The sequence below is a fragment of the Piliocolobus tephrosceles genome, chromosome X (genome assembly GCF_002776525.5).
Source record: "Piliocolobus tephrosceles isolate RC106 chromosome X, ASM277652v3, whole genome shotgun sequence".
Taxonomy (NCBI): domain Eukaryota; kingdom Metazoa; phylum Chordata; class Mammalia; order Primates; family Cercopithecidae; genus Piliocolobus; species Piliocolobus tephrosceles.
Window position 1 is genome coordinate 67,415,743 of NC_045455.1, and position 11,741 is coordinate 67,427,483.

The window sequence follows — 11,741 nt, forward strand, 5'->3', positions numbered from 1 at the left end:
AAAAAAAAAAAAAAAAAAAAAAAAAGAATGAGAAAAAAGTTCTATTGACCAGCAGCAAAATGTGTTCAAAGGAGCAACATGACCATTAGATATCCCAGTGGCTTCTAGCTGTTTTGTTTTAGAAATCTTAGGCAAGAAGCACTTCAGTGATGGGAAAATACTAAGTGTAATTGCAGATATTTTATTACCTGAATGGTAAATGTAGCCTGTAACTGTTTTAAATCTTCCTAAACTTGCCCATATATAGGAGAGGGGGGAGGATTGCTCAATGCTGGTATAAACTCAATTGCCTTTCTCTTTAAGATCTTAGATTTTTTTGAGGTAAAAAAAAAAAGTGAACTTCTGTGAGGTTCTACTCAAAGACTTAAGATCCCTGGAATAATCTAGAGCTTACTCTATTTAATACAATAAACTCTTATGCAAAAATTTCACTTTTTCCGCAAAAGAACACATCTCTGCTTTTACAATGCCAGTCACTGAAAAACAACATTAATTGTACATTAGGGTGAGACATACTCATTTCCAAGGTCCGGGTAACCAGGCCCCAGGATCGCATCCCACAGGGTTGTGTGGGTGTTCCCAGGCTCTGGCCAGGATGTGAGCCATGGAGAAGGGTGGGGGATGGAGCCAGGCAATGCCATGTGTCTACGGTGCCATCCTGTGGTTGTGATGCTGTATTAGAGCATGTCTTCATTTTCTCCCCTCTAGGAAGGCCCTTTTGTCTACTTGTCTTTAGTAGGAAACGTTGCAAATTCCGATGGCTTGATTGCTTCTTTATGTAAGTAATTAAAAAGTTTGTGTTTGAAATGTTGGAGGAGGTTTATTGCAAGTGTGACTGTCAAATAAATGTCTCTGTCACATATTGTATGATTTCATTTATATGAAATGTCCAGAAGAGGTGAATCTGTAGAGACATTGTAGATTACTGGTTGCCTGGGAATGAGGGTAGGGGTGGGAGTGTTGAGGGGAAATGAGGAGTGACTGCTAATGGGCACAGGTTTCTTTTTGGGGTAATGAAATGTTCTAAAATTAGATTGTGGTGATTCAAACCTGTGATTATACTAAAACCAATTCTTTAAATAGGTAGATTGTGTGGCATGTGAATTACATCTTAATAAAGCTGTATGTTAAACAATATTTGAGCCTGGGCAACATAGCAAGACCCCATCTTTAAAAAAAGATTTTTAAATGAGCCAGGTGTGGTGGTGCACACCTGTAGTCCCAGCTACTCAGGAGGCTGAGGCGGGAGAATCTTTTGAGTCTAGAAGTTCAAGGCTGCATTGAGCCACAGTTGCACCACTGCACTCCAGCCCAGGTGACAGAGCAAGAGTCCATCTCTATAAAACAATACATAAAATGAAAAATGTTGCTAGTGAGTGGCTAGGTGCGGTGGCTCACTCCTGTAAACCCAGCACTTTGGGAGGCCAAGGTGGGCAGATCACAAGGTCAGGAGATGGAGACCATCCTGGCTAACACAGTGAAACCCCATCTTTACTAAAAATACAAAAAATTAGCCAGGCATGGTGGCGGGCGCCTGTAGTCCCAGCTACTCGGGAGGCTAAGGCAGGAGAATGGTGTGAACCTGGGAGGTGGAGCTTGCAGTGAGCCAAGGTCGCACCTCTGCACTCCAGCCTGGGCAATAGAGCAAGACTCCTTTCAAAAAAAAAACGTTGGTAGTGAGTGCAGATGGAAGAACTTGTAGCATTTAAACTGGGTGCTTTTCCCATACTTTTAATATCAACTTTCTTTTTATTGTGCATACTTTTTTAAGGTCTTATAGATCCTTTCCAAAAGTCTTCTTGCTCATTGTCAGTCAATTAGTGTCGATGTCCTACCATGTACTGTGTCAATACCGACAGTTATTTTTTTTTTTTTTTTGCCACTTTATAAAACCGCCTTTCTCAGGATAACTGCTTTCAGGTTTTGCTTCTGAAACTTTGCATCATTTCTTTTTTTTTTTTTTTTTGAGATGGAGTCTCACTCTGTCGCCCAGGCTGAAGTGCAGTGGCACGATCTTGGCTCACTGCAAGCTCTGCCTCCCGGGATCATGCCATCATTCTCCTGTCTCAGCCTCCTGAGTAGCTGGGACTACAGGTGCCCTCCACCACGCCCGGCTAATTTTTTGTATTTTCAGTAGAGACAGGGTTTCACCATGTTAGCTAGGATGGTCTTGATCTCCTGACCTTGTGATCTGCCCGCCTCGGCTTCCCAAAGTGCTGGGATTACAGGTGTGAGACACCACACCCATCCTATTTATCTCATTTGTTTTCGTGACTCAGAAATCATTTCCAGCTAGGATCTGTGTGGGGGACTCCTGTTTACCACTAGTGTTAGGAAACATCTAGAGAATTGAGTAGGCTCATTAGTACTTCCCAAAGGAAAAGGTGTCATCTTTGATGCCTCAAGTCCTAGCCAAGGAGTCTGAGTCCCCTTGACCAGAGTGGAGCCATTTCAGATCCAGGGGCCCAGCTGAATGCAGCTATGCACTTTTGATCGGCTGCATTAAACTCTGCTGGGGGATTGCTGGTGAAGCCCAGAGGCTGCTGACCCCAGACCGAGTCATGGCTCCTCCTGCTGAGCGTCCTCTTCTCCTCTTTGCCAGATGCTGTGCTGATACCTCCTCCTCTGGCTGCCCTGCCTGGCATGAGAGAAAGCAAACAGCCCAGATTTGGCTCAATCCCATGAAATGCAAATGTCTAACACAGGCTTTCTCCATCATCTTCACATTTACATTACGCGCCTTAATGAAGTGAAAACTAGCTGGGTGCAGTGGCTTGAGCCTGGAGCCCTAGCTACTTGGGAGGCTGAGGCAGGAGGATTATTTGAGCCCAGGAGTTTGAGTTTAGGAGTTTAGCCAGGGCAACACAGTGATACCCTATTTCTAAAAACCAAAATGCAGTAAAAACTCATTTAATGAAGGTGTCCTTTATTTTCATGGAAGTAAAAATCCAGTAGAAAATGTAAAGCAAGTAGTACTTCCCAGACTTCAAAGTGCCCCAGATCACCTGGGAATCTTACTCAAATGCAGATTCTGATACTGTGTGTCTAGAGCAGGATCTTCTGAGGATGACCTGTGTTCTGACCTTGGCTTCACTGGGATGCAGGGCCGGCCATAAACGTCATGAATACTCAGTGTCTCCTGGTTTCCACTCTCTGGTTGAGGACACAACAATGGCTCTGGTTGAGGAAATCTACCCTGATCCTTAGTTTGCATCTTTTCCCTGTAAACCTCACCTAAGCCCCGTTATCAGTCACAGAATCAATGGAAATGGTCATATCATCAGGCTCTTTAATGCTGCTATTTGCCTATTTATTGTTTCAGTGTTTAATAAGCAAAGAGATGGTCAAAGTTTAGCAGTAGAGGAGATACCAGAGGGACTGCCAGAGGGAGATGCCACAGGGAGATGCACTGGAACTGGTGGATTCCAGGGCCCCTTACTGTCCGTCCCCTACCTTCCTCTCAGGCATTAACCTTCCCCACTGTCAGCTCTGCTAAACTGTCTGTAGATTCAGACACACTGTATTCTCTCAGCTACAGGCTTTGCATATGCTCCTCCTTGAAACACCCTTATTTTTCACTCAGATTTCGAGTCACCTCTTGTGGTATAAGGCCTGAAATTAGGATTCAGTATTATGTCTGCTTTTTTCTTCTTCTTATTATTTTAAACAGAATCTCGCTCTGTCTCCCAGGCTGGAGTACAATGGCTCAATGTCAGCTCACTACAACCTCTGCCTCCTGGTTCAAGTGATTCTCCTGCCTCAGCCTCCCTAGTAGCTAGAACTACACGTGTGCACCACCATGCCTGGCTAACTTTTGTATTTTAATAGAGACAGGGTTTCACCATGTTAGCCAAGCTGGTCTCAAACTCCTGACCTCAAGTGATCCACCTGCCTCGGCCTCTCAGAATGCTGGGATTACAGGTGTGAGCCATCCTGCCTGGCCAGGATTCAGTATTATGTCTGTTTTGATATCTGGTGAGATCCAGGGGGCCCTCAAATGACCAAACTGCAAGTCTGCCTCCCCACTCTGCTTCCACATATAAGCTCCCCCTGTCAAGGGGAGCAGGCGCAAGTGCCTGCTTGTCCCCTCAGTAGCAGGCTTCAGTTCCCACCAGTCTGCCCTTGGAATTATCCAAACAAGCCAATCACATCCTTTCTCGGGAACCAGGGCTCAACCCACCCCCTCCTCTTGTTACTGCAAAGCCTGCCTCTGTGGCCCCTGCCCGATCACTGTTCCCAGGTACAACCCCTATGTGGCCCTGCATGGCGAGATGACCTCCTTCCCCAGGCCACAAGTGTATGTGACTAATAAACCTCCTCCATCTCATCTGCCCAGTGTCGGGTGTTGTGTGTTCAGCCATCACCATGGCCCTCAGGCAGAAGTCCATCCCTCACCAACAGGGAAGAGAGGCAGTGATCAAAACACCTCCTCCAGGAAGTCTTCCCTGACGTTTGTAGTCTGGCTTCAGTGCCACTTCTTCCCTGCCCTCGTATTCTCTAGCCACCACTGCCTGGTTTTCAGCCTCACTAAAATGTGGGCCACTAAGGGCCGACATTTGGTCCTACTTGCAGCTGCATTCTTCGGGCCTACCACAGCACTTCCAAATGCTAAAAAAAGACTTGTTGAAGGTTGGGCACGGTGGCCCACGCCTGTAATCCCAGCATTTTGGGAGGCCGAGATGGATGGATCACTTGAGGTTAGGAGTTTGAGACCAGCCTGGCCAACATTGTGAAACCCTGTCTCTACTAAAAATACAAAAATTAGGCCAGGTGCAGTGGCTCAAGCATGTAATCCCAGCATTTTGGGAGGCCAAGGCAGGTAGATCACCTGAGGTCGGGAGTTTGAGACCAGCCTGACCAACATGGTGAAACCCCATCTCTATTGAAAATACAAAATTAGCCAGGCATGGTGGCACATGCCTGTAATCCTAGCTACTGGGAGGCTGAGGCAGAGAATCACTTGAACGCAGGAGGTGGAGGTTGCAGCGAGCTGAGATCTGACCATTGCACTCTAGCCTGGGCGACAGAGTGAGACTCCGTCTCGGTCAATCAGTATTAGCTGGGTGTGGTGGTGGGTTCCTGTAGTCCCAGCTACTTGGGAGGCTGAGGCTGGAGGATCACTTGAACCTGGGAGGCGGAGGTTGCAGTGAGCCGAGATTGTGCCATTGCACTCCTGGCTGGGCAACAGTGAGACTCCTTTTCAAAAAAAAAAAAAAGACTTGGTCAATATCTCTTTTTGTTCCTGAAGAACTGACATTTTACTTAAGTGATATTTTATTAGATTTTAGTTGCACTAACTGGTATATTTCACCTGTTGTATGTATATTTAAATTTAGGGGAGAAACGTTTCAATATGACAGTGTTTTCCAGTTAGTTATTGAAGGGCACAGGAGACTGCAGACAGTTGGCTAAGGACAGGTTGCTGACTCTCGGTGGCCTCTCACAGAACATCCCGTCAGCACGTGCCTTGTGTGTTATTCCGTTAAATAGCTAATCCTCTTATTGTCCTTTCTCTTAGGGCAGCCTTTTGTTAGAAACCTTTGTCCCAGGCCCCGAGGGATCCTTCCTCTGACCTTTATGAGACAAGAGCTGTGTGCTGCTCAGTAGCAGATCACGGGCTCCACTGTGGTCATAACACCTTTTCTGGATAATGCGAGATAGTATTAAAGGGGGAGACGAGGTCATCACTTCCATCTTTTTCGCTGTAGTCATTTGAGGTCTTAGGACCAGCATGTATTACTTTTACACATTAAGAAAATAATTAAATAATTTTTAATGGCCTCTACAATACCTGGCCATCATTCCAGCCCTAAAAAGACTCTGAGTCATGGTGTTCCCAAGAAGAAATAATTCTGATAATGGGTCTGGATGGATCTCTAAGAGCACACTGGCTCCCTAAGCAGCACAGCTGAGACTGTGTGAGGGCCATTGTGAGTCCCCTGTGCCTGTGGGTGCAGACCCCCCTCTGCCCACTCTGATTCATTCTGCAGTCCGGGCTCTCTCCTCCCCCCGCAGCCCACTGTCCCTTCAGCACCTAGTTTCTCTTCTGTTATTAATAAAGGTGTTGTTGTTTTGAGACAGGGTCTAGCTCTTGTTGCCCAAGCTGGAGTGCAGTGGTGCAATCTCAGCTCACTGCAACCTCCGCCTCCCAGGTTCTAGTGATTCTCTTGCCTCAGCCTCCCAAGTAGCTGAGATTACTGGCATGTTCCAGTAATAAAAATTTTGTATTTTTAGTGGAGACAGGGTTTCACTATGTTGGCTGGACTGGTCCCAAACTCCTGACCTCAAGTGATCCACCCACCTTGGCCTCCCAAAGTGCTGAGATTACAGGTGTGAGCCACCGTGCCTGGCCAACAAACATGGTTTTTGTTTTGTTTTGTTTTGTTTTGTTTTGAGACGGAGTCTTGCTCTGTCGCCTAGGCTGGAGTGCAATGGTGCTATCTTGGCTCACTGCAAGCTCCGCCTCCTGGTTTCACGCCATTCTCCTGTCTCAGCCTCCAGAGTAGCTGGGACTACAGGAGCCTGCCACCACGCTCGGCTAATTTTTTGTATTTTTAGTAGAGATGGGGTTTCACCGTGTTAGTCAGGATAGTCTTGATCTCCTGACCTCGTGATCTGCCTGCCTTGGCCTCCCAAAGTGCTGGGATTACAGGTATGAGCCACCATACCTGACCATAAATGTGTCTTTTATAAACATGTCCTTCATAGCAAATTTCCCACATCTCCATTAGACTTACATAATTTATATGGAAATTTTGAAGTAAGGAATTACAATGTATTTACCAAGATCATGACTGGAGATTGTCTTTGCAAAATCTGACCATGTTGAATTCTTTTAAAATTCTGCTACTTACGTTGAAGAGGGTGGGGCTGAGGAGGGCGCGTATGTGAAAGCATTCTGGAAACTGAATGATTGGACACCTGTAACCTGCTGCTGTTCTTAGTGCTTGTGTCAGGTGGTAAATGCATTTTGGTCCCAGGGCTTCTCCTGCCTTCCACTAAGGCATCGTGAAGAATGCAGAGAGAGTGGCGATAACTCATTTTATCTCCACCTTAAAGGAAAGAAAGGTCATTTCCATGGACTGTCATAAAAACTGTTGCCATTTGAGTAACAACATGGATTTTGTCTTTAGGGAAAGAATATGGCAAAGCTGATGCAAGATGGGTTTATTTCGATCCAACCATTGTGTCTGTGGAAATTCTGACCGTTGCGCTGGATGGGTCTCTGGCATTGTTCCTCATTTATGCCATAATCAAAGAAAAACATTACCGGTAGGTGCCCTTCTTCCGTACTGCTGGAAGGAGGGGAAACATTATGTGTCCCAACACTTAGGTGACCTTTGGAGTAGGTTGTGACCACATGTATTTGTTAGATAAAAGATAGAAGAATAGAGGCCTGGCATGGTGGCTTACGCCTGTAATCCCAGCACTTTGAGAGGCTGAGGTGGGAGGATCACCTGATCTCAGGAGTTTGAGACCAGCCTAGGCAACACAGTGAGACCCTATCTCTACAGGGAATAAAAAAATTAAAAATTAGGCATAGTGGCACGTGTCTGTAGTCCCAGATACTTAGGAGGCAGAGGTGGGAGGATCATTTGAGCCTGGGAGGTCAAGGCTGCAGGAAGCCATGATCACGCCACTGCACTCCAACCTGGGTGACATAGTAAGACCCTGTCTCCAAAAAAAAAAACCAGAATAGAAATGAAAATTATTTGATGTGAGATAAGTGTGATGGTGCTACTAGGATCATTTCAGACTTTTCTGAATCAAAAATATGAGAAATATTATTCTAATAACAACCTAGACTCTGTAGAGGCAAGAATGGTGCTAACACTCTTGGATGATTTGCCACCAATACTTTGGAGAATAAAATGGTAATACGTCCATCCTTTTCCCCCCAAATCATTTAAGAAAACTCCTGTCCCACTTGACAAAAAGTAAATTATCTTACATAATTCGGAGTCAGACTTGCTCGATAAATAAGAAATCTTCTCAGAAGCAGATTGTGAAGGGTACGGGGTGGGCAGAGTGCAGAGAGGCCGGGTGCGGTGGCTCACGCCTATAATCCCAGCACTTTGGGAGGCCGAGGCAGGCGGATCACAAGATCAGAAGTTTGAGACCAACCTGGCCAACATGGTGAAACCCCGTCTCTACTCAAAATACAAAAATTAGCTAGCCAGGCATGGTGGTGGGCGCCTGTAGCCCCAGCTACTCAGGAGGCTGAGGCAGGAGAATTGCTTGAACCTGGGAGGTGGAGGTTGCAGTGAGCCATGTTGGTTCCACAGCACTCCAACCTGGGTGACAGAGCGAGACTCTGTGTCAAAAAAAAAAAAAAAAAAAGGAAGAAGAAAGATTAAAAAGGTATCCATCCTATCAGACTCTGAGAGACTATAAACTCTCCTCCCTTCCTTTTCTTTCCTTAGGGACAAAGCGGCCTGGGGTGAATAGATTGCTATCCTGAGATGAATCCCTAAAACAGTAGCAAGTAGGCACAGCTGCATTCAATTTTCCACCATCTTGTAATGAGGAAGTCTTATTTAAAGCTTCCTTCCCCACCCAGTTTTAGAGAGATAGTTGGCAATAAAAATTAAATTTTTCCTTGGTACCTTGACATATTCTTCACTCCATGACTATGGTTGCAAACTTACTACATGTGCCCATGTGTTTATTATTTCAAACATTGGTAATATTTGCATTATTGAGCACTTACTTGCCCAGTGCTGGGCTCTTTATCCTCATATCTCATCTAGTCTGTGCTACACTGTTTGAGGAAGGGGTTATTACTTACTCTCCCCTTTTATAATGGCTCTTGGTGAGATTCACAGTCAGGCCTCTCTGTGCTAAGTCAGGTGTGATCTCACTAAATTTCCCTAAGAATGGGTCAGGATCCCTGAGGGTCCTTATTTAACTCTGAGAATAATCTAGAAAGGGCAGTGTTGCTCCCCTAAGGAAAGAATGAGCCTTCATTAATTAGATTGACTTGCCCCCATCAAAATAGCACCACCCAACACCTGAGGCCCAACTTAGGGAGGTTTTCATAGCAAAGACTGTTGACGCTGCCATTACAGACAAGGTATCATGACTCTGATGCCAAACTGTGCCAAGCTGGTGGTTCATCCGGGCTTCTTTCTCTCCAACAGGCATTTCCTGCAGATCACCCTGTGCGTGTGTGAGTTGTATGGCTGCTGGATGACCTTCCTCCCGGAGTGGCTCACCAGAAGCCCCAACCTCAACACCAGCAACTGGCTCTACTGTTGGGTTTACCTATTTTTTTTTAATGGTGTGTGGGTTCTGATCCCAGGACTGCTACTGTGGCAGTCGTGGGTAGAACTCAAGAAAATGCATCAGAAAGAAACCAGTTCAGTGAAAAAGTTTCAGTGAACTTTCAAAACCATAAACACCATTATCTAACTTTATGAGCCAGAATGAATCACATCTTTTTGGCCAAAATGTGACACATTCCAGTCTACACTTCGTTTTTGTATTGTTGCTCCTGAACAACCTTTTTCAAATTGGTTTTAAGGCAACCAGTTTTTGTTGTGGTGGTGTTCAATTAAATGGTGATATAGGGAAAAGAGAACAGATTTGAATTTGTAATATTTGTAATAATGTTTAATTATACATTTTATGGCTCGTATTAATTGTTCCACATTAGTAAAACCAGTTATTGTAGAATACTATAGTGTTACATTAATTTTTTATTCCAAAGGACATGTTCTTGCCTCATCTTTTAATCTTCTTACTAGTCTTTTTTGGTTACCAATGTGAAAGCAGAAATGAATTGAAAGCTTCTGTTTTTATATTTATACTATTTAAAATTTGTGAACCCAACAAAACATGAAAATAGGAGCTGGTGAGTGAGCTGACTCCTCCTGAGTAAATGGGTAAGCACTGGGGGCCCACGCAGATAGAGGATTGATTTATATCTGTCTTTTTTCAAGGAGGAAGATTAGAGATGCCTTGCAGAAATACGTAATACATTATAATGAAAAGTAAATCAGGAAAGAGGGACATAGGGAAAGTGAGAGTGAGAAATAATAAGATGAACATGACATAAATATGCAAAATGCATGCCCTAACCTTCTACAGAATTGAGAGAAGGAAAGCACCAATTTGGCACTTACCCTCAGCACCAAGAGGGACGTGTGATTACACTGTGTTTCAGAAAACACTTGTCTGGGAGATGAATTAGCAGTTCTGTGGTGGCTGGGGAGCAGGTACTTACATTAACTTGTTCAGCGCTTGCCTTTCTTACTGGACTCTTAAGCTCACAGATCTGATCTCTGCCTTGCCCAGCATATAGACCAGGCCCTTGGTATGTTGTGGCGGATGCTCTGTAGCTCTGATAGCCTAGTCTGTGTTCCACTCTCCTTCTAGGTTGGCTTCCTACCCTGCAGAGGCTGCAGGCCCTGGTCCCGGATGCTAGATTGGTTTTACCTTTCAGAAGTACTTGAGAGATTTGGAGAGTGAAAATATAGAAGCCACTTTCTACTGTTTCCTTTCTCTGTCTCTCCTGTCTTCTTCCCTCCCTCTCTCTCCCCACCACCCCCACTCTCTCTCCCTCTTTTCTGTTTTGTGCAGACAATTAAGGTCATGGAAATGTGAGAGTTTGGCATTAGTATACAAAGTGTCCAACTCCCTGGGTGTCAGGCAGTCAAGGCTGGATCAGCAGGAATAAAGGGTCTGTGGGCTGAGTAGCCCCAGTGGTGGCCTCATTGGTAGTGCTGCCCTTGGGGGTGGTCCATTCTGTGGTCATCCCGAAGTCATCCCCAGAGCTTAGCCAAGCGTCTATATCCTGTAACCCAGCAATTTGACTCCTAGGTATGTACCTCACAGAAATGCTTAGTATATACACCAAAATGGCAGCATTATTCATAATAATCCCACACTGGAAACAGTCTAAATGAGTAAGTTATAGATACGTAAATGGATTACTGTACAGCATGCCCAACAACCAGCTGGGTGTGATGGCTCATGCCTGTAATCCCGGTGCTTTGGGAGGCCAAGGCGGGAGGATCACTTGAGCCCAGGAGTTCAAGACTAACCTTGAGCACCATAGTGAGACCCTCACTCCACAAATGAAAAAAATTAGCTACATTTGGTGGCTACTCAGGAGGTTGTCCCAGCTGCTCAGGATGTTGTCCCAGCTACTCAGGAGGTTGTCCCAGCTGCTCAGGAGGTTGTCCCAGCTGCTCAGGAGGTTGTCCCAGCTGCTCAGGAGGTTGTCCCAGCTGCTCAGGAGGTTGAGTGGGGAGGGTTGCCTGAGCCTGGGAAGTCAAGCCTGCAGTGAGCCGTGATTACTCCATTGCACTCCAGCTGGGGCGACTGAGCAAGACCCTGTCTCGAAAGAAAATGAACAGCCTTCTGCTACTCATAATAACCTGGAGAAATTTTGCAGGCATAATGAGGAGCAAAAGGAGCCACCGAAAGAATACATAGTCTGTGATTCTATTGATGTAAAATTTAAAAACACATAAAACGAATCGATGGTGTTAGAAATGAGGATGGCCAGGCACAATGGCTCACACTTGTAATCCCAGCACTTTGGGAGGGTGAGGAGGGAGGATTGTTTGAGTCCAGGAATTCGAGGCCAGCCTGGGCAATATAGTGAGACCTTGTCTCTATAAAACCAAAAATAAAAAAAATGAAAAATCAAGAAATCAGGATGGAAATTGTCTTTGGGGACAAAATGGGTACGGTGCTGGGAGAAGTCATAGGGGCTTCTGGTAATGTCCTGCTTT

General features: G+C 45.3%; 1 protein-coding gene across 1 annotated transcript in view; it reads left to right on the top strand.

Annotated features, from left to right (window-relative positions):
- The window catches only part of EBPL (EBP like), a 29,848-nt gene extending 20,222 nt beyond the window's left edge, over positions 1 to 9,626 (top strand). Inside the window, exons 2-4 of the mRNA XM_023187421.1 lie at positions 709 to 778; positions 7,134 to 7,272; positions 9,141 to 9,626. Coding sequence (XP_023043189.1) covers positions 709 to 778; positions 7,134 to 7,272; positions 9,141 to 9,381 — 450 coding nt within the window. The 3' untranslated portion in view covers positions 9,382 to 9,626. The remainder of the gene's footprint in view (positions 1 to 708; positions 779 to 7,133; positions 7,273 to 9,140) is intronic.
- Positions 9,627 to 11,741: the final 2,115 nt, after the last annotated feature.